Genomic DNA, 23,428 nt, shown 5'->3' with positions numbered 1-23,428 from the left:
TGTCATAGCATATAAGTAGCTCTTAACAAACAAGTGAGAGAGGACAAATACCTTAATAACAAAGTGATCCAAGGATATGAACGGACAGCATAAAAACAGAATCATAAATTGTTGGTAAACATAAGGGAGAGAAATACAACTGCACTAATAGGTATTTAAAGAGAGTCTCCTTCCCCAACTCCTCCGCCTGCCCTTGCTGTGTGTGCAGGAACTTACTCTTGGCCTCGCTCCCTGCCCAGCTCCCCCAGGGAAGGGGCAGTGACATCTGTGATCCAAGGCCTTGGGAGGAGGAGTTGGCTGTCATGGCTCACTTCCCTCTCTGGCTCTCCTCTCTCTTCTTGGATCTGCCTACAGCACATTCGTTCTGGCCTGCCTGCTGCTCTGCATGGAGGATAGTGACCTTTCAAGGAGGTGAGATAGCACCAAGGCCACTCAACCCCAGGCCGAAAGCCAAATTCTCTTACAAGCTTCCTGGTAATAATGGATAGTTTGATCCCCAACACTCAGCCTCCTGAGCAACCAATGTGCTCTGAACCTAAGAAGGGAAGAACATGCCAACAGTTCTAAAAATGTATGTTAAGGGGCACCTGGGTGGTTCCGTCAGTTAAGTGCCCGACTCTGGGTTTCAGCTCAGGTCATGATCTCCTGGGGGTGGGATCAAGCCCTGCACCAGGCTCTATACTGCATGGGGCATGCTTGAGATTCTCTCCGTCTCCCTCTGCCCCCCTCCCCCAAGCATGCATGGACGCATGTGCTCTTTCTCTAAAAAAATAAATAAATAAAACCACTCCATCCAAAAGAAAACAGGAAAAGGATATAGGGCATATATAAAAGAAATAGAAAAATAATGAATTTCAACTCCCGTGTGAATAGTTTAAATATAATTAGATGAAATGTTCCATTTATTTTTTTTAAAGATTTTATTTATTTATCCATGAAAGACACACAGAGAGAGAAGAGAGGCAGAGACATAGGCAGAGGGAAAAGCAGGCTCCATGCAGGGAGCCCAATGCAGGACTCGATCCTGGGACTCCAGGATCACACCCCGGGGCTGAAGGTGGCGCTAAACCGCTGAGCCACCCAGGCTGCCCGAAATGTTCCATTTAAAAAAAAGAGAGAGAGAGAGAGAGAGAGAGAGACCCTCAGAATGAATTAAAATGCAAGGCCAACTAACTAGTTAGTTTGCAAAAAAAAAAAGTGCACTTTGAGTATAACTACAATAGACAGGTTGAAAGTAAAAAACAATAATAATAATGCAAAAAGATGCTCCATGAATACATATGTATCACTAAGCATAAGAAAGCTGAGGTGGTTGAACAAATATCCAAGTAGACCTAAAAGAATTACTACATGAGAAACAGAGGAAATTTTGTAATGACAAAAGGACATATGCGGACATTAACAAGGTGGGGAACCTACACTAAGAGTCAAAATATGTAAGAAAGAAATAGAACTGAAGGGAGAAATAGACCAATGGACAGCGCTAGGTAAGGTTACACTACTCGCCCAGCAACGGTGAACCACCAACCAGTGAGCTTCTAGAAGATTCGATCGCACCGTCCACCAAGTCTGCCGTATGTAGAGCATTCTTCACCCAACAGTTGCAAATACCACTTTCCTTCCCACTGCTTGTGGAATGAACACTCAGGACACAGACCACACACTGGGGTACAAAACGAGTCTCGACAGATGTAAAGACCAAAATCGGAAATGATCTATTATGTGATCACAAAATGAAATTAGAAATGAAAAACAAAGCGATATCCTTTTAAATTCTCAAATACGTGGAAATTAAGCAATGCATTTCTATGGAAGCCATAGGTCAAGGAATTAAATTACAGGGGGGAATTTAAAATATTTTTAGCTGCATGATAATACAAACACAGCCCTTAGAAATCTGTACTATGTAGCTAAAGATGTGCTTCCGGGGATATTTCTATTTCTAGATGATTCTGTGGGAAAAAAAAAAAAGTTTTGTGTCAATAACCTAAGGATCCACCACAGGAAGCTAAAAGAAGGGCAAAATCAAAGACAAAGTAGAAAGAAATACAAAAAGGTTGAAGGCTGGAAATAGAAGACAAAAGAGAAACTCTTTGAAACCAAAGTTGCTTGTAGTACTGATAAAATGGTTAAGCCCTTACTTAGCAAGGTGAAAGAAAACACGACTTAACCAATTTCAGGAAAGAAAGAGGGCGACATTATTATGGAGATAAGGGTAGTACAATAAGAAAAATACTATGAAAAATGTTATGCCAATAAATTGAACTCAGAAGACATGAGTATGTTCTTTGGAAGTCACAAATGACCAAAGTGACACGAGAACGAGAAACACCTGTCTGGCTCTCTCTCTGTTAAAGAAATTGAATTCACAACCAACGCCCTCCTCCCAACATGCACGCACACCTGCCCCTCTCAGCAGCCAGAGGATGGACATTTAAGAAATACCAACAATCCTACACTAAGTCTTGCACAAAATACGAGAGGAGGGAAAACCTCCCTAACCCTCATTACGAGGCCAACAAAACCCTTAGACCAAAACCAGACAAGAATATAATGAGAAAAATATTGCAAACCACTATCTCTTGAACATGGACTTAAAATCCTTAATAAAAGATTAAGAAATTAAATCCAGTACACTCTCTTTTTACGCACACGTATACACACACAGAGGGAAAGAATGGGCAGCTCATTTGTGGATCTAAATCGTCCATATTCCCAGGACTATACCTAATTAGGCCACCCTGTTCTTATTTATTTAAAACTTTTCAGCCACACGGATTTCACTATTCCTTTGATAACCTACTTCAACATTTTGTGATCTGGGCTTAGTTTTTAGGCTATTTCTACAAAGGACCCATGGTAAACCACCAAGAGAAAAATGTATTACAAAAATAAATAGGGCACAACCTTAAGAAATGTACTTTTAAAATTATTGTGAGTTTATCAACAATGGACTTTGATGTTCTCAAACAGTTGTGTATAAAAATGTGTTTTTCCCCCAAACCACTGAAATCATCCAGCGTGGACATAAATAAAAGGATAACCAAGGTCAATGTAAGGTGACAATATAAAACAAAGTAAAATTTGTGAATTCCAAATTAGCCTGATGTGAGGTTTTATGTTTTGCTGTTGCTTTTGTAGTTGGCGGCCCGTTAAGCTCCGTTTCAGAGTCCTTTTATTCCTCAGCTGAATTTTCACTTCAAAGGTTTAAAATGGAGTAAAGAGAGAATGAAAAGAAAAACGTGAATATACAGCTGACTTTATCTTCACCTGGTCACTAGGTGCTGGTGAGAAAAATCCCAGCCCAAGGCAGCACCCTGTACCCCATACCCATCCCTCCGCCCTGGGAAGCTTCTCAGGGAGGTCGTGGGAACACGCTCGAGCTGGTAGGGACCTCTTCTGATTTTTTATTAAATTATCAGTTCATGTCTTCTACCCAATACAAAAATAATATTCCAAGTAGAATTTCATATATTTCCCAGAGATGTTTCTTTTGGATCGCTCCAAGATACTAACCACCGGGCGCCTGGGCGGCTCAGTCCCGTAAGCGTCAGCCTCTTGATTTTGGCCCAGGTCACGATCTGGGGGTCGTGGGATGGAGCCCCGAGTTCTTGCTGAGCACGGAGCCTGCTTCGCCCTCTCCCTCTGCTCCTCCCCCTGCTCTCTCGTTCTAAGAAATACAATCTTTAGGGAAAAAAAAAAAGATAGTAAGACTACCCCTTCTGCACCAAATATTAGGACACGTGGTCTTTTTAAAGATCGTCCAAACAGGCGTCCTGTACGTGAGTTGTCCGCAGACCAAAGTTCAAACAGGGGGAGGGCATGAGGGGACCACCCTGGCTGAAAAGGAACAGCAGCAGGTGAAGGGGGCTGGGAGCTCAGGGCCAGGACCTCTGGAGCAGCTGGGACGCTTGGTGCGGGGGACGCCGCGACGTGGATCTGGTCTTGGTCACCCTGGCCCTTAACTGCTGCCCGGGAAGACACATGGGGGAACCAGTGCGACGAGCCCTGGGACAGAGCAGTGGTGCTCCGAGGGCACTTGGCAGGTGGCACCTGGCGGGCGGCAGGCGGGGGTGAGGGCACAGAAGCCGATGCCCGGGGTGACCTCCCACGGCAGGTGCACGGGCCGCGGGCAGTTAGGGGCCCAGAGGCCACCACACAGAACCACCTTCCCGCTAAGACGCCACTGCCACCTCCGATGCCGGGCACGTCTGCAGACCAGCTGCCGCTGCCACAGCCCCACGTTACCTAGTTAACGCCTGGGGGTAGGCGGACGGTGAAGGCGGCTCCCAGGGACCTCTGCAGCCCGCTGCTCCCATCCCTGCGCAGCCTCCTCCCTGGGAGAGGGGCCGGCCTGCCCGCCTGTTTCTAACCCACAGAATATGCAACTAGGTTACAAATCTTGTGGCTTCTGTCTTTCTAGCACATTCTCTCTGCTGCCTTCTAAGCTTGCTTGCTTCCCTGTCATGTTGGACAGGGAAGTGAGGGAGGCCTCCGGCCAATGGCCAGCTAGGAACTGGGACCCTCAGGCCAACAGCTCTCAGGGAGCTAAGCTCTGCCTGTAACCACGTGAGCCTGGAAGCAGAGCCTTTCCCAGTGCAACCTTCAGATGGACGCCTGGCCCAGTGGTCACCTTGCTACAGCCCGGGACAGAAGCCAAAGAAGGGGACACAGCTGTGCCCATGTTCCTGACCCCTGAAACTGTGGGATCAGAGCGTGTGCTACTTTAAAACATTGAGTTATACTCACTTGTGACACAGCAATAGATAACTAATGCATTTGGGTACGTGCATTTATAATTTCAATATTTCTACAGCCGTCATGGATAGAAGTGACCAGGGTGAGTCCTCTAGCTTATTTGTGAGAGAGGACACATAATTATCAAGCAATAAGCTACCCTGGCAGAGAAAACATACATTAGCTATGTCCATGTCCCTTGAATGCAAAACCAAAAGGTCAATACAGTTGGGCCCTGAAAATGGGTCCTTAGCCCTCTCTCTCCTGGCAGTCCCTGTGGGGCAGGACCCACCCCAGGAAAAGTCTCCAGCATCTACACAGAGAACAGCTCAAGTGTCATTCTACCCAGCGTCTTCCTGGCAAGATGAGCTACTCTCTCCTCAACCCTGATACCCCAAGATCAACACAAGATAGAACAGCTGTGAAGGGTTCCCAAAGGGTACTTGGGAGTCATGGTTCATTCCAGGGGAGCCAAGGCTAAGCCACTGTGGGCCTGAAATCACCATCTAGTTTGGTTGTGGCTCAGCCTCCGAGAAGACGGAGCCAAAGCAAATAGCAAGTGCCCTTTGCCTCAGTCCCCTTACCTGTAAATTGGAAATAGTTGTAGCACGTCCCTCCTGGGACTGTCATGAGATTTTAGTGAGAGGTTCACGTAGAGGGCTTAATCCAGCATGTGCTGGATGCCCAGCTCCATGCCAGGGCCATCACAATGACAGGTACTAGTATGCCCACTTCCTTTGCCTAGCTGTCTATTTGGACAGTGCTTCTTGTGCATGATCTTGCTGTGCCCCCCACCTGCTGCGTGACCGTGTACATGTTGAACTTCCCAACCTTGGCTTTCATATCAGGAAAGGTGACTGGTCATGGTATCTCCTGCCCACGGCGATGCACCAAGGTTGTGTGTAAGCTCCTGGACCAGTGCTGGCGTATGGAAGTTATAAAAGCAAACACTCCTTTAAGGAATTCCTTCATTCTGTCCTCAAAGTGAGAGCAAGGACCCTCAGGAAATAGGACTGTCGTCTAGGTAAACAGGTAAAACTAACTACAAGTGGAGTGTGGTCTCAGAATGTGTTGAGCTAAGACTCAGTGGACATTTTTTGAAAATGCATTTGGTTCTTTGCAACTCAAGGGAAAAGGTAGCCAGAACCAATAGTTTAAGATTCAGGAGATAAACAATCTTGGCAGTGAGGGGAAAAATACCTTTCCATTTACTTATCTTCTTTCCTACAAATTGGGAAAAATAACATCCACATCCAGTCTTACAGGGGAACATTTTTGTCAGAGTCTGGAATGTTCTAAATTTTCCTGACTAGAAACACAAGGATGCAGAGCATCTAAGTGGCCATACTGCTGCAATCCCATGCTCTAATTGGTAATTAGCACAAAAGAGCTTATCTGCATGCTTCATCCGCAGAATGTCAGATTCCTATTTCTACTGACATCCTACAAACACCTACCTAGCACTTTGATGAGCATTTTGCATTTTACATTTTATTTTCCTTGTAATCCTACTCTCAGGGCTCCTCCTGATGAGCATTTGATGAGCATTTTGCATTTTACATTTTATTTTCCTTGTAATCCTACTCTCAGGGCTCCTCCCAAGCCCCTTTCTCAACAAGCCAGTGGAAGGTGAAGGCTGGGAACATCATGCCCCTGTCCTGGGTCTCTGCCATCAATCGTGTTCTCTCCAGCCCTATGCTGAGCCTGCAGCACGTCCCGTAAGTGGAGAAGAAGGAAACTAATGTATATATGTGTATATATATATTTTTTTTGCTATACCTAAATATATCTGACATTATTAGAATGATCTCAAATGATCCTGGTTAACAGAGATGCCCCCACCCAAGACTAATAAAAACAAAGACTGAAACATAAGATTTCAGGCCGGAGGAGAAGAAACAGAGGCATCCTGTTCTCCCAAACCTCTGCCTCCCCAGTGTTGACCTCCAGGATTTACCTGCACACCCATCTTCCAACAGCAGGAGGGACGGCGGCCCATGGAAGCTGAGAACTTTGTGCTTCCCAAGGCATGAGCCCTACGTACATCACTGAACTGACAGTCGTACCTACTGTGTGCCCCTCAGCCTTAAGAAGGACTCAAATCACAAAACGCTCTGCTCAGCATGCCCATACTTCAGTGCTCCAACAACTCAGTGAGGCAGGCTGTAAACTTCTCTTTTTAATCTTTTTTTTTTTTTAAGATTTTATTCATTTGTTCATGAGAGACACACAGAGAGAGGCAGAGACACAGGCAGAGGGAGAGCAGGCTCTTTGCGGGGAGCCCAATGTAAGACTCCTTGCAGGGAGGAGGCTCCTTGCTGGGACCCCAGGATCATGACCTGAGCCAAAGGCAGATGCTCAACCACTGAGCCACCCAGGCGCCCCTAAATTTTTTTTTAATGCGGGGCTTGAACTCACAACCCTAAGATCAAGACCTGAGCCAAGATCAAGACCTGCTTACCTGACTGAGCCACTCAGGCGCCCTCGTATCCTCAATTCTTCTGTGACAAAGAAGGAAACTGAGGTTCAGAAAGATTGAGTAGCTTCCTCAGGCCACGCAGCTGCAAAAAGGCCAGGCCTTCTCAGTCCAGGTCCGTGTGCTGGCATGACCCCTCGCCCCTCAATGTCATCACTGCAGTGCGAGAACACACAGCACCCTCAAACCCACTAACTCTGCATGGAGGTACCTCCAGGAGCGAGGGAGGTTAAAGAACTCTCCTTACACCCATAAGAGGAGCAGAAGCCTCTACTAGGGATCTTTTCAAGCTTTACAACAGTTGTCTTGGGACGCCTGGGTGGGCAGAGATACGAGAAGGGAAGAGAGACCCTGAACCATGCAGAAGTGTGACTGGAAGTTTCAGGGGGACCATCTACTATAGCCGAAGAACAGACTTTCCCTAAGAAACTGAAAGGGAAGTTTCATGAATCAAATACACTAAATCCAAATTCTAGTAACAAATCAGGCATCTGATTTGAGATAAATCAGTAGAGGATTCATTCTGTATGGGATCATGTTATTCATTCCAAGAGTTACAAAGATACGCAGATGAGTGTTTCAATCACCAGCTTACCCCATTATACAATCCTCTCTATATATTAGAACTTTAAAGTATGGAACAAATTCAATATACGTCCTGGAAGGCTCACATAGAATGGAATTCTGTTGACACCTCCGCTGGCAGAGGAGCGGCTTCTGGGAGTGTATTCCGGCCTTGTTTCCCAGCTGTTCACATTCTGCCTCAGCCAGAGGAAGATGGGAACAGCTGACGGCTTCACCCCCAAAGTTCAGCTTGGCCCCATCATTAGCACATCTCACCCCTGCAGCTGCCAAGGCAAAGACTAACATGCCAGCAGGAAAGCAGCTGACTCGCTTTTCTGACCAAGCTTTGGCATATTGGAAGCTGAGAACCAGGGTGCCAGGTGGGTTCAACTCATTTTTCTGTACATCTGTAGCATCGACTCACTGTACATGCCAGGAGGTGAGCAGCTGTGTCTGTTTTTCTCACCATAACATCCCCAGTGCCTGGCACAAATCTGAGATTGCTGTAGGCAAATAAATTTGTTGACTAAGATAACCCAGTGTTGGGGACTCCCAGTCTGAAAGCATGGTGGACTGAGCTGATTCAGATAGAAAATTTGGTCAAGACAAACACATAAAAGTCTTAAATTAAATGTGGGGTTTTTAGAGTATATACATAACAAAACTAGAAAGAAAGAAAAGGAAATTACCAGGATCCATAAACTAAAAAAAGAATTCATAGCTAGTGCATTCCAAATAATGCCAATGCCATCAGTGCCGTAGAGAACCAGCAAGATACAGGTCCACAGTCTAGGAACTGTCAGTTTAATGTTGGGCAGTACGACTGCAAACACAGGAGATGGGAACTGGAGCCAGGACCCCTGCATAAAGCCAGGATCCTGCAAGACTGCCCTTCCCAAGTTCAAGGGGCTAGAAAAACTCTACCAAATGCCCCAGGGAAACTGCAAAGTGGAATGTCTACCCAGAGAGCTCATGAGGGTTAGAGGGTCACCCAGGAGAAATCAAAACCTCCAGCCTTCATCACATGGGTGTAGAGACCAAAATTATAATAATCATATAGCACACAATTCCTAAAATGAGAAATTAACATAAAAACTGAGCTCAGATGAGTGGAATCCTTGAAATACCCATCATAAGTAAATGCTGCACTAGACTCCTCATAATCCCAAGTGCATAAGACTCCCATGGAAGCAGTAGTAGCGGATGGGAAAAACTGAAAATGAGTTTGCAATTCAAAATTGCAAGGAGAAGAGATAACGTATGACAATACAGATTCAGCACCCTAAGAAATAGAGAAAAATCTAAAAGGAATATATGTGTATATATGTATCCCTTTTATATCCCCATCCTCCATCTCCCTAAAAGTTTTGAAGACATAGAATACATAAAACCATAATGGAAAAAATTTTTAAATTATTTGTAAATGATCTGGCAGGTTTAAAAGATTAAAAAGCCTTCTATAAATGAAAAATAAAAGGCATTGAAAATGCAAAGTAAGTCCATAGACAGTCTAAACAGCAATATAGATATTGCTTGAAAGAGACCTGGGAAATGAGCTTTGGGCCCAGAGACATCAGAGTGGCAGAGACAGAAATTAAAAGCAGTGCGACTGAATGATAAGGTCTCATTACATATCATCAAAGTCCAAAGAAGGTAACGGAGAAAACAAAGCAAAATAGTAATTGAAGAGGTGATGATGAAGAATTTTTAATAATTGGCTGGATTCGAGACACATGTCAAGAGGGGATATACACAAATTAAAAATAAATGCATATCAAAAATATAATAAAAACTTCACCATAAAACAAACAAGTGAAAAAACAAATAAGACTAAAAAAGATAAAAAAGCAGGTTTAGTTCAAAGAAATCATCATTAAACTAAAGGCTTCTCAACAATAAAACAAACAAGTGAAAAAACAAATAAGACTAAAAAAGATAAAAAAGATAAAAAAGCAGGTTTAGTTCAAAGAAATCATCATTAAACTAAAGGCTTCTCAACAATAATAGTAGAGACCAGGATACAATAGATAACATCCACTGAAGGACAATAATCATCAACCTGGAATTCTATACATAGTTAACCTAACATTCATGAGAATGAGAAAACAAACATTTTTTTGGAGGCAAATACAGAGAACTTGCTACTTGTAGATCTTGAATGAAAGACTACTTTGATAAGAAGCAAACTAAATCCAGGAGGTAGAAGTCGTTTGCAAGAAGCCATGATGGAAGAGAGGAACTGGTTACACTGGACTAATCTAAAATATCCAGGACTGTAAAAAACAAAAACAAAGTCTATCATTGCCCAATGGCATTTTTGATAATGTGTTTCAAACTAGAATAAAATGCTAGATAATAACTGGTGGGAGAAGAAATAAAAGGCACTAAGCATGCTTGGCCTATAGTACTGTTTGAGGGGAGGCTAGAGTTACTGACCACCTCTACACTTTGGTGCCTGAGGTGCAAATGTTAAAAATTTAACAGTACTACTAAAATTGAGGGAATGGAATATATAACCTCTAAATTAACAGAGCTGGACAGAAGTAGGTGTAAATAATCCTTCAGTAATATAATAGGAGATAGAAAAGGAAAAGTATCTAAAAATAGCAATGGTAACTTGAGAAAAAAATAGAAGAAAAGTTCAAAATTTTCAAAAGTCACAATAAATGTAAATGCATAAAACTAGTTGGTTAATAGGCAACAATTACAAAGTTTTAAAAATCCAGGCATATTTTATGATGGACACTTGTGAAACATAACATGGAAAATTTTTATGTAAAGAGATGGGAAAAATATACCAGAAGAGTTTTAACCAAAAGAAAACTGATAGAGTAATTTTGTCTTAGACAGGGGCACCTGGGTGGCTCAGTGATTGAGCATCTACCTTTGGGTCAGGTCATGATCCCAGAGTCCTGGGATCAAGTCACAAATCAGGCTCCCCATGGGGAGCCTGCTTCTCCCTCTGCCTATGTCTCAGCCTCTCTGTGTCTCATGAATAAATAAAATCTTTTAAAAAGATAATAAACATCTTAATGGTGAAAAGCTAGTTATTCTCACTGAAGTTTGAAACAGTCCAAGGACACTTGGAATCACCATTTTTGTTTATCATTATAATAAAGGCACTAGCGAATGAATGAAGAGATAGAATGCATAAGAACTACAAAGAAAAACCAAAATTTACAATCACTTTCTGGTGATAATTCTTTTAGAATTTCTATAAAATCAATTTAAAAACTATCAGAATAAAAATCAAGCAAAGTCACTGAATTCAAAAGTAAAACACAAAAAGCAGTAACGTTCATTTATACTGAAAACATCAATGAGAACTTTTTTTAAAAAGATATAAATCCAAAAAAAAAAAGATATAAACCCACAAATAAAACAAGAATAGCCATAAGCTGGTATTTGTTGAAGCTGAGAAACAGAGAAGTGTGTTCATTACACCAGTCTATTTTTGTAGGTGTTTAAAATTTTCTATATTAGAAAGTGAAAACCTAAAAATAAAAATAGTGATAACATTCAGAACAATAAATCTGTTAGGTACTCAGGGTACCTCAAAATATATCTTACAGAGATGTGCAAGAACTTTAAAGAAAAAAATATTTAAATCTTATTGAATAACATTAAAAAAATATGAACAAAGAAATGACCATATTCATGAAGCAAAGCATTGATGTCGTGAGGTAGTCAATTCTCCCTCAAACTTATCTACAAGTCCCCATAGGGTATTTTGCAGAACTTACCAAGATATTCTAAAGTCTCTATGAAATACTAATGTTTCAAGAATAGTCCAGAGAATTTTAAAGGAGAGTAAGGAGAGGAAGAAGGGAAATTAATGTTAATATTCTTTGAGCACTTAGCATGACCTGTCCAAAGCACTTTCCATACATTATCTCATTTACTCCTCCCCACACCCTTGTGGAGTCAGATGCTATTATTATCACCATTTTATGGAGGGAGAAACTGGGGAAAAAAAGCTTGCACAATTTGTGTGAGGTCTAGGGTGACCAATCTTTAAGGTTTGTTCTACACTAAGGGTTTCTTGCAACAGGGGATTCTCAAGTGCTAAAACTGGGAAATTCCTGACAGCATAGGATATTAACCACTTTCCCGAGGTCACATGTCAGTAACTGGGTGGCACGGCTAATATGTCAACACTGGCAAGGTGACCTCAGGGTCTGTCCTCTACACCACTATATGTCAACCAATTTAAACATTTAGGACTGATTACCAAGTACAGAAACTTGAATGCAGGAGGATGCTGGAGATAGGATAAATAAATATCCAACAGGATAGGGAACCCAGAAGCACATCTATCTATACTTGGTATTTATCAGAAGGGAGAAAGGATTCAAGAGATGTTAACCAGAATGACTGGTTATCTTATCTATATGTGAAAAAAACAAATGCGGTATTCCTACAATAAATAAAAAATAAAGTCCAGTTATGTTGAAAGTTAAAATTTAAAAGAAATAATAAAAATTATTATTATAAGTGGGCTCCACACCCAGCATAGAGCCCAACACCAGGCTTGAACTCACAACCCAGAGATTGAGACCTGAGCTGAAATCGAGTCTAGCAAGTCACCGACTGAGACATTCAGGTGCCCCTAGAAGAAATTATTTTTAAATCTCCATTGGAGTTTAGGAAGAGAAAAATATTTAAACAAACCTAGAAAACTGGGCAAATGATAAGACTAAATAAGTCAAAGAAGAAACACAGAAAATAATACAGACATATAAAAAGAGTCTTAGAGTCTCTAGTAATCAGGAAATTGACAAAATAATGAAATAGTTCACATCCGGCTTGGTAACATTTAAAAGTCTGAAAATGTCAACTATTTGCAAAAACACAGGTAACCAGAACTTTCTGACAAGTAGGCATGTCATTTGGTACAACCAATTTAGAAAGCAACAGAGCAAAACATATTAAAGTGGAAAACTGGCTTACTATGCAATTCATTTGTAACAGATTCTCTAGAGCCCACGCCTATACAAGGAGACAGGTACAAGTATCCCTGCTCCACTGCAGTATCAGGAAGTTGGGAAAAACAGATATTTATCACTAGAAATGCACAATTTTGGCTCATTCAATTAAAAGAAATGAAGAAAGCACATGTATCAACATGAATGTCTTTAAAAATATCGATTTAAAGATAGCAAGTTGCAGAAGGCTCTTGTATACAGTAGGCTACTATTCACATAATATTTAAATACAAAAAATATTGATTAGGGATATGCAGGAGATGAGGCTGCCCAATTTTTTAAGGAGTTGTCTAGAAGCTGAGCTCTTAATATCGCCTTGGAAGGACATGAAAGCTTAAGAGATAAAAAAAATATCAAAACGATGCTGAATTATTCAGGTTCTCCATCCCATCTATCAGTTGGAGGCAAGGTATATTGGGCATTAAATTAACACACAAGGATGCAGAATGAAAAACGAGCTGAAGGAAGTATGAAGATTGAAGTGGCAGCCTGTCAGACAGCATGACACTCAGTGCACACATTTCAGTTGGCAAACAAAGTTGCGGCTTAAAACTAAGCCAAACTATAATCTCATTGCTAGAGATGTTTTAATTAGGCCAAAGACATAGTACAGAGACTACAAAATGCTCCCCAGGGCTAGGTTAAGACTAGTCTCCGTCATGAGATAGCCTAGAGACCGCTCTACATCTGCAACTTGGCAGATATTCACCATCTGAAGCTGTGGTTGCCTCCTCTGTAGAGTGAGGGCAATAGCAGGACCTGGGGCAAGACTCTCAGATGAGGATGAGATGAGGTGGTGCATGCAAAGATCTCAGAACTGCCCCAGGCACCAAAGCACTCAATAAATGCCTTTTTAAGTAACTATGTGCTAGTATAAACACTTTGGGTTTAATAAAATACTAAACAAACATATAGAGAAGTAGCTACTAAAAATGCATAGAAACTATTTCTTGAAACATTTTGTCCAGATTATATCAACTTCACTTTCTCAACCCCAGGGAGCTGATAATTAAAGAGTTGTACATACCACAGAGTTGTTTAATACAGCTCCCAGTGGGTACACAGCCAAAGGGCTATACGGCTAGCCATTTGGCATAGAAGAAACATCTGAAAATGTTTTTCACACCTGTCTTTATAAATCATAGATACAGCAGGAACAGTTCATCTTAAAAAGGCTTCTGGAACACAAAACAAAAAAAATTTTTTTTGCAATTGTAATGAGTTCATTACAGCATCATCTACACCAGGAGGAAATATGTTTAGCATCTTTACGTGATGCAGTTGGATTGCTTTAAAAAAAAAAATCTTCAGTTTCCACAGCTGCAACATCTATCTAATTAGGTATATATTGACTTTGAGCATTTATAGATTTTTAAAAGAAAGTTTTAAAACATTTAAAAATGGATGTAATTTTTGTTTCCACAAGGAAGGAACAGAAAGAGCCAAGTAACAAGAGAAAGAAAGTATGTCTATGTGGAAGGAGTGGGAACAGAAGCAAGGGCTGACTTCTGAATGTACACGGCAGACCGACAGGTGTTTATCTGCACTCCCTCCTGAAACCCCACAATAAGGAAAAACAATAATAACAATGATTTTAAAAACAATGCATTGGAGAGAAGCTAACAGGTAAGAGAGAGCAGCAAAACTTTCAAAGATGGAAGAGGATAGATGAGTGATTTCCTACTTAGCAGAAGAGAGGGGGCTGGAACCCTGCTGCTTAGGGAGGAGGGAAGCCATCGAGAAGGTGAGATGGATGAGCATAACCTGAAAATGGTTGGAAATGAGAGGCAGGGGCACCTCTGATGGCCAGTACAGGCTGGGCTGAAATATCATCCAAAGAAAAATCAGAGCCCTAGATTCCTTGCAAAGCTACCATGGCAAGGGGATGGATCCTTCCTCTCTGACAGATAAGGAGATGTATTTTCCAGAGACTCTGAAGCAGAGAGGTTCTGTGCTCAAGGACCCCAGGCATAGCTAAGGGAGAGAAAGGAAGCAAGGAGTCAAATTGAAAACAAAATGATGAATTAAAAATAATGACAACAACAACGCACACTTAAGAGTGAAACATCCACTTTAGCCTTGTTCCCCTTGCTCAGCTCACAGACCTCCTAGTCAGGCTTCAATCACTTCTGCAGGAGGATGCACAGTTCTCCTTAGGGAAAATGGACCAGCCTGAGAAATAAAATATAGTCAGTGATGTATGAAGGTCCCTGCAACAAAGTTCTGCTTTAGAAGCACACAGAACATGCAATCAGCCTCCTAGTGCCTCATAATTGAATATAAACAACCAAAATTCAGAATTCTGAAGAAATTCAGAGATTAAAACAAATGGGGATGGAGAAGAACCTCAGAGCTCATGATGCAAATGAAGTGAGCAAAAAAATATGCTCAAAAGATAAAAATACGCTCCAAGAGTTCACCAAAATCTTACATTTTTTACAAATAAAAGGGGGGGGGGGATAACATTCATAGAACAACAACAAAAACACCTCCTGGAAATTAACTGTCTGGTAGAAATAACAAATTCAATAGCAAGATTAGAAAATGAAACTAAACAAAGTCTCCCAGAAAGTAGAACAAAAATACAGAGATGAAGAATAAATAAGGAAATTAGAGAATGTTTGCAGGAGATTGGGACATCCAGCTAATAACAGTTTCATAAAAAGCATGACACAAAGTAGCAAGGAAGAAATAATTGAAGAAGTAGTACAAGAAAGTGACTCAAATTTCATAGCATGGATTTTCAAACTGAAAAGGGGTCACAGAGTTCCCAGCACGATAACTGACAAGAACTTCATTAAAGCAAATCATCATGAAATGTAAAAATATTAGGGATAAAAAAGATGATATTAGCCTCCAGGAAAAAAAAAACAAGTCTATTTAAAGGACTGACAAAGTGCTATCAAGTTCTCAAGCAGCAATGGGCATAGAGATAGTAAAGAAATACCTTATAAAATGCTGAGGAAATAGGTCTTCCACGCTGAAATTTTATACCTAAACAAACTAGCAAAAGTGGAATACACACACACACAGTTATTTTTATGCAAGGTATGGTGGGCACATGTGTTGACCTGTCTTTCTTACAGAGCTCTCTTTTGTTTAAAATACCAATGTGCACTGCTAAAAAAAATTAGGCACTTTTCTATTTTTTCCATGCCGTTAGCAGTGGCCCTGCATCACAGGCTGACCAAGAGAAAATCTGCTACAAAGTTTCTGGAAGTATTCTTATTTTCCTGCAAAAAGAGATTTGATGGGCTCTGCTCTTTGCCTCTTCTGCCCTTCACTGCCTAGAATTCAGATATAATGCTAAGAGGCAGAGCAGTTATCATGAGACCATGGGGCAGAAGCATAAAAGCAAAAGTCAACACATGAGGACGACAGTTACAAACAAAAGTAAACGTTTGGGTCCCTGAGAGGCTTAGGCGTGCACTACACCAGCTATTACACTGCTTATTTCAGAGCTGTGTGTCATATAAAGGTAAAGAAAAAAAAAACTTAAAAAAAAAAACTGTAGTCAGGTTTTCTGTTATTTGCTACTGAATATTCCTAGCAAGTTATCAAGTAGTTTCATCTCCCATGCACCCATCCTTAGGCAGTTCCTAGAAGATGGGCCCCCCAAAAGTAAGGAATAAGCTATGAAAGAGAAAGTTATGGTGCAGAAACAGGTGATCCCACAGAGGAAGGATGCAAAATGAATTGTGAGCATCTTAGTAGTAAGTGTAGTCTTGAGACAACAGCTGCACTGTATCCTAAAAAGTAACTAGTTTATATTGGAACAAAAGGATAAAGGGCTCCAAGAGAGAGAACATTAAATAAAAATAAATGATGGATAGATTACCTGATGTGTTTGATCATGTTGAAAGGAATTTAATAGTTCTCCCAGAAAGTCTGGAAGGTAGAGATTGGTATACAGGAAATAAAGCAAAAACAGGTGTTTTTTTTTTTTTAAAGCAATTATTAACTCTAGGAAAAACAAAAAGTTGCAAGAGGTATGAAATGGAATCATAGAACACTGTGTGGCTCAATTGTGAACAATATTTGCAGTCTTCATAGAGCAAACATTGAATTTTGTTTTTTAAAAATTATGGCAACACTATACTGGAAAGTTGGAAAGAAGAGATGCCAGTGTGGCTAGAGTAGAATGAGGAAGGAGGGGAATGGTAAGAAAGGAGATCATAGAGGAAAACAGGGATTAGGTTATCCAGAGGTTTGAATTTTCTTTCCTAAGAGCTGCAGAAAGCCACTGGAGAGTTTTAAACAGGAAACCAGCATGATCCAACTCATGATTGAAAATGATGACTTTGGCTGTAGTATTGGGAAGAATACACTGTGCAGGGGCAGGAGGGAGAGCCAGCAGACCAGTTAGGAGGCTACTCTAGCAAGGATACGAGGCTTCTGCAGAAGAAAGAAAAAGAAATTGAAAAGGGGGGCTGGGTTGGGGAAGGCATACTTCGAAATGGTGGGCAGAGAGCAGATGGGAATCCATCTTAGAGGCTGGTAGCTTTTAGGGAGAAAGGCATGACCTTCCATGTGTTAGCAGGAGACATCTGGAGAAGGCAGAGGGTGTCCTCACTGAGTTGGGAAGGCTGGGGAAGGAATGGATTTAGGTGTAGAAGGTATGGGATCTACGGTTCTGTTTTGGACCTCTTGGGTACCAGGTAGACAACTGTTCTGAGCCATGGGGTAACACACAGGGAGACAACCCCCAGCATATACTCTGCCTTCAACAAGTAGTAATTCCTCCTTTTCTCTTGCCAACACAGAGACATGTTTTATTATATGCTTGGATTTTTAAGCAACCGCAATCCTAGGATTTGGGGGGCACTGATTGATCTAAGAACTGATACTGAGAATCCAAAGATAAACAAGCAGTGAATCCTGGGATATCACCACATATACCCCACTCAAAATGTTTAGGTCTAACCGGTTTTGTACTCGAGTCATATCTACCCCAGGGAAACACTCTCTCCACCAAAGCTGCAGTCATAAAATAATAAAAAGTTCCCCCACTCCGTGAAATAATTTCCCTTTATTAGCCTGATTGAGTAAACATTTTCTTCCAAAACAGATAATTCATATTGTCCGTGCTCAGTGGACCTCAGTCTATGTGTGCGGAGCATATGCCAAGCTAAGGACCACCTCGGGCACTTGGGAGATTCCGTTTGAGTCTTAAAAAGTCCCTTGTCAATAAACACTCAAAAGGACCAATTTGTACAAAAGCCTTTTGACTACTATTATTTTCATTTGCAAGTCATGGAGCTCTTTAAACAGTCAGCAGTATTCTTCCTTGGCTCCCCCCCATTGTTTTTCACTGCTCCGTGCAATCCTTTTATTTAATCATTAATTCCCCAATTGGTCTTCATTGCTGCGCGGATTTTAACGAGAGCTGGGTTTTAGCCGCATTACAGTAGATGTGGTGGGGGCGGAGGGTAGCAGTGGCAATTGCAAAATAAAACGTACCATAAAGTGGTAACGGTTCATGATTGAGGCCAGTTGTTGAAAAATAAATGCCTGTTAACGGAGAGAACCATAGACATTCAAGTCGGAGGCCAAGGCAGGCCATTCATCGGTAGGCAGGCAGCGCCTCTGGCGGCAGAGAGGCCGCGCTGGCGGCGCCCAGGAGAGAAGCTGCTGAATTTTTAAAAAGGCACCTGCTGGGTGAGTCCTCATCATGCAAAAACAAAAGCTCCACAGGTGCCCGGTTTTAAGGGGATGCCACTCGAGGAGCTCTAGATCCATAAAACAGCTGTCACACCTACACTTTTTTAACTTCGAAAGGGGTTGTCGCTTCACACAGGTTGATTTAAACGATGATTTATTGCCCAGACACTGACCAAGTGGCGGGAGGCGGAAAAATTCTGCTCAAGTTTGGCCGCCACTGACAACGGGGGAGCGATCTCGAATTGAAAAAAGAAAAGAAAAGAAAAGAAAAGAAAAGAAAAGAAAAGAAAAGAAAAGAAAAGAAAAGAAAAGAAAGAGAAAAGAAAGAAAAGAAGTGGGAAAGAAAACTAAAGAAGTAGATGAAGAGTTGACTTAAAAAAAAAAAAAAAGGAAGACCGCTTGGCATATGTGCCAACGGGCACACCTGCGGGCGGGTGCAGGGGATGGCTCACCTGCGTCACTGTGCTCCCCCCCCCAGGTGCATCCGTGGGGGTGGAAAGTGGAAACTTGTCGGAGGCCGCCTGGCCCAGAACTTGAGGAGGGGGTCAGGAAGAGGAGCCGACGCACACCATCCCGAGCCCCACGTGTAACTGTCAAGGCTTAGACACCCTGGCAAAGGGCACCCCAAGGGGGAGGCGAGCAGCCCCGAGGCTGTGCCGTCCGGGCTCCGCGCTGGCATCTTCCGGGCCCCGAGCCAAGCGCTCCCTCCTGCACCCCCCCATCCCCGGGCACTGGCACCTTAGGGAGCAGGGGCTCCCCTCGGCGCCGGGAGCGGGGACCCCGGGGCTCTCGGCACATGCGCCCCGCGCGCCCCCCGCGAGGTGTCCCCGTGGGGACGAGCCCCCCCCCCCCCAAGGGCTGGACAGGAGGCCCGGGGAGCCGCGCGGGCTGGGACACTTACCTCGGGCCGCGGGGGGCGCCAGCAGGGCCCCGGCCAGGGCGAGCAGGAGGGCGCGGGCGGGGGGCGCTGCCATGGTGGGCGGCCTTGGGTGCAGCAGCTCTGGGGCCGGGCGGCGGGCGCTGCACCATCCCCCGCGGGCGGCGCCACCCGAGGGCTCTCCCGCCGCAGGGACGCAGCCCCGGAGCCCTCGCGCAGCGCCCGCGCCGCCGAGGAGCCAGGCTAGGCTTTCATTTAAAAAAAAAAAAAAAGTTTCCCCCCCCAATCCCCCGCCCGCCCCCGGTGTGTGCGTGTGCGTGTGCGCGCGCGCGCGGCCCTGGCACGAGCCGGCCTTGACCGTTGCAGTGAGTGAGCAAAGTGTCCGAGTTGGCCCGGGACGAGCAGGACCGGCGGGGAGCGCGGACGGGGAGGGCGGGCAGGCCTGTGAAATGGATCCACGGCCAGCAGCCCCCGCTCTCATTACCACGGAACAAATTAGCGTCTCCCCCGCCCGCCGGCGGCGTCCCGCGGGTCCTAGAGACCGCTCGGGCCCCCCGCCCCCCCCCCCGCCAGGGTCCCGCCCAGACCCGCGGCTCGGCCCCCCCACCTCCCCCCACCTGCCCCCCCCACCCCCGGGGGCGGCTCGGGGCCGCGCGCCCCGGCGGCACAGACGTGGCTCGGTGGCGGCGCGGGCGCCCGGAGCGCACACCTCCCCGCCCCGGGATGATGTGGCCGCGGGCCCCGGGGCGCCCCGCTGCCAAGAGCACACGCGGCTGCACGGTCCAGCTTTCCAGGCTGAGGCTGGAAACGATGACTCGGCGGCTCGCTCCCCGGGTAGCGGGTCTGAAAGGCCGTCCTGCGTGCGCCCCGGCGTGCGCCCCCCCCAGCCCCCCGGGGCCTGTGCCCTCCGCGCCCCCGCCCCCCACCCCTCGGACACCGCGGCCCTTGAGAGTCATCTCGGACCCCCAGGGCGCAAGACGACCTCTAGCCATTGCGCTTTGGATGCACTGCTGTAGGTTTTAGGTTGCTTTCCCCACCCAGGGCACGGCCCCACAGAGGGCTCCCCAGACCTTCCCGATCCTGGAGAAGCATCTGAGTGTGTCCCCGCTGGAAATACAGGTTCCCGGGCGCCCGTCCACGCGTGTGTGTGGCCCGGGGAGCACGGGGGGGGCCTGGGAAACCTGGGCCAAGCCCCTGGAGGGCCTTGCCTGGGGTCGAGGCCTGGCTCTTGGCCATCTCCACCCTCTCCGCCAGAGAGAGCCGCCGCGAGCCCTGATGTCCATTTGGGTCACAGGACCTGCCCTCTCCAAGACGGTGGGGATCCACAGCCAGGCATCGACGCTCAGCAAAGGAGCGGGGTGTGTCAAGGATGGTGGCCACCACCCGCAGGATCCTGTGACTTCCCACCAATTCCTAGCAGAGCCCGCATTCCAGGGGGCAACCCGGGAGCCAGTGTTTGAGGATACTCCCTTTACCGTGTTTCAGTTTCCTGGGGAAAGTAGCTTTCCTATCTCCCACCCACTCAAGGGGGTATTTGCCATGTTCTCAAGAACCACCTCAACCCTTTCAACAAAGTAGAGGCCTTTAAAACACACACACACAAACCGGAAAGCCAGGGGCACTAGGCAAAGGGCCCACCTTCTGTTGGCCTGGGCACCTCAACACTCCATCTGGAAACAAGGCCTGGGTCTGAGCCCCAGTTTAAATCCAGCCCTGCTTATTCCCTACACCCTGCCCCCCCCCCCCCCCTTCTCTGGTCATTCATTCCCTCCATCAACAATTAGCAACACTAATGTGAGGGACTTGGGAAACCAAAGAATGAGAAATGCCTTTGGCCTTCAAAGACTTTTCTGTCTGGCAGGACAAACTGATAAATCAGGGCTATGGAACGGCGTGACTGGTTACCTAACCTGCTTAATAATCACTGGGCTGCTCCTTAACCGCTACATGATTCACGAAGGGACCCCGTAGGATGGCAGGATCACGCTAAAGTAAATGCCGCCCGTGCATCATTTCAAGATCCCAAATATATGGAAGAAGAAAGTAGCGTAGAAAGGTGAGGAGGCTTCCCCGCGGTCCCAGGGCTAAGGACTTGGTCAGAGCCCACGGCGGATCTGCCCGCAAACACAGCCTGTGTCTTCAACCCTGACTTCCAAGCTTCAGGTCCAGCATCTGTTAAGTGAAAGTAAAACACAAGCCTCCCACGTGGTGGTGAGCAGTTAAATAAGCTAATACGGCGCCCCACCCCCAGCCCACGGGATTCCGGAGGGTTTGCTAAGATTTCAAATCTCCTGGTGTTGGCACTGGACGTTATTATTAGGACGGTCTGGGAAGTTTCAGCAACTACCCAGTGGTTCCGATACCTTGGTTCCCAGAACGTTCAGCAACGCTGTGCAAGGGGATCAAAAATTGTTTCCTTTGAAGTCTGGGCGTCAGACTAGTTTGAGGAGGACTCTAGCGGGACTGGCCTCTTGAATCTTTGTGAGCGGACTAATTTTTTTATTCATAACGGACCTCCTATGTGCTGCACATAGGCGGGGGCTTTATATGGTTTCTAATGATCCATTCCTTTTTGTTCTTCTATATTCAGCTGTTACTCTTGACTGTGGAAGTCCAGTTGTTGTTTTTGACTCCTCTTTCCAAAAGGCTAAATGTACCCCAAGACCGTCCTTGGTTTGTTTTTGATGGAATGAAAGAAAATAGCCAGCCAATGCGGGGGGTAGGGGGGTGGTAAGTAAGACAGGAAAGAAAATCCTAGCCACAGTCCTGGTGTCTCAACCATTTAATGTCCCGCATCTGTGAAGCAAGGAGCCTGGACTGACACTCCATCCATAAAGACTTCATGCTCGTCCATAGCAGCCGGCCGGGCAAAGGGAACCTTCCATCCGTCCGGCAGATGGTTGGCCTTTAGATGGGAACCGTGCCTCCTCATTCACAGGAAATAGAAGCCGACATGGCATTCAATACTGGATTGTTAGGTCATGGTATGGGGTCAGAGGCCAGGATCTGCTCATTAAAATTTCAGATAGATGGCCTGTTGTCCCTTCCTTTCCAGAAGGATTGACCTTTGCAATACCGTTTCCTGTGTGCTATTTTTGCTGAACAGCCTGGGCATTCATGAGCAGGGCACTTACTACTTACCCAAGCTCACACTGAGCTCAATCCACTTTGCGTACAAGCTGATGAGAAATGGAGGCAGATTTTCCTAAGCCGGGATTTTACAGGTAGCCACTCCTGACTTCTGTAAAGGGTCAGCCTCCCCGCAGCTTGACCCAGCAATGGAGCTGCAGACGCAGCCTCACAGAACAGCTTTCATCTATCGGCACACAGTTCCCAAGCTTACTGCAAAAGTAAACAAACACCATCGCCCGGTGATTAAGATTCTTGGGAATCTTTTTAATTCCATCTCTTGGAGGGCTTGAAACTCATGACCCCCTCCGTCCGTGATAACATGGAGTCCGTTTCCTTTTCATAGATCTCATTTCCAGAATCCATGCCTCACTTCAAGAGGTTTCACAGTTCTCACTTCAAGAGTCCCCAAGAAAGAATTCTTTGGGGGAACTAGGGTCAGAACAGACACAGAAGATCATCTAGGCCAGCTCTTTCCAATGCCGTCTATGCTCATCTATAGTGCCCTGCCACTCGATCATCTAGTATTTCCTTGTATGCCTATTGTGATGGGGAACTCATTACTGGTCACGTAAGAGAGCCCATTTTTAAGCACCCGCGAGTGATTGACAACATCCAGGAGGAACAGAGAGCCACCCCATGGACAGAATGCCAGGCGTGGAGCTAGCACCCCTGGCTGCACTGGCCTGTCCTTTTGCACTGTCACTGGGATGGGCCGAATAAACAGGCGGTACTCTGAAAAAAGAAAACAGGGAATCTCAAAAACAAACAAGAACTCACAAGAATGACCAAATATTTGAAGATCCTTCATCATTCAAGAAATAAAGCTTACTCTCCTTCCCTTTTTGTGTGGGCCGGGCTGGAGACGCATCCTAAAGAATAAAATATGGCCAAAGTGACCATGCGTGAGCTCTGAGACTAAATCATGAAAGGCAGGAGTGACTCAGGTCACTCACTCTGAAGACAGCCGGCTGCCGGTCCAATGGGGAAGAACTGGGA

The 23,428-nt window shown here is 44.9% G+C and overlaps 1 protein-coding gene across 1 annotated transcript in view; it reads right to left on the bottom strand.

The window, feature by feature from the left end:
* Positions 1–19,511, bottom strand: part of ADAM12 (ADAM metallopeptidase domain 12) — a 331,885-nt gene extending 312,374 nt beyond the window's left edge. Inside the window, exon 1 of the mRNA XM_077877237.1 lies at positions 19,325–19,511. Within this exon, the coding sequence (XP_077733363.1) occupies positions 19,325–19,397 (73 nt within the window). The 5' untranslated portion in view covers positions 19,398–19,511. The remainder of the gene's footprint in view (positions 1–19,324) is intronic.
* Positions 19,512–23,428: the final 3,917 nt, after the last annotated feature.

Source organism: Canis aureus, chromosome 29 (assembly GCF_053574225.1).
Source record: "Canis aureus isolate CA01 chromosome 29, VMU_Caureus_v.1.0, whole genome shotgun sequence".
Lineage (NCBI taxonomy): Eukaryota > Metazoa > Chordata > Mammalia > Carnivora > Canidae > Canis > Canis aureus.
The sequence above is the reverse complement of the archived record's forward strand: the minus strand, read 5'-3'. Positions and strand labels throughout refer to the sequence as shown.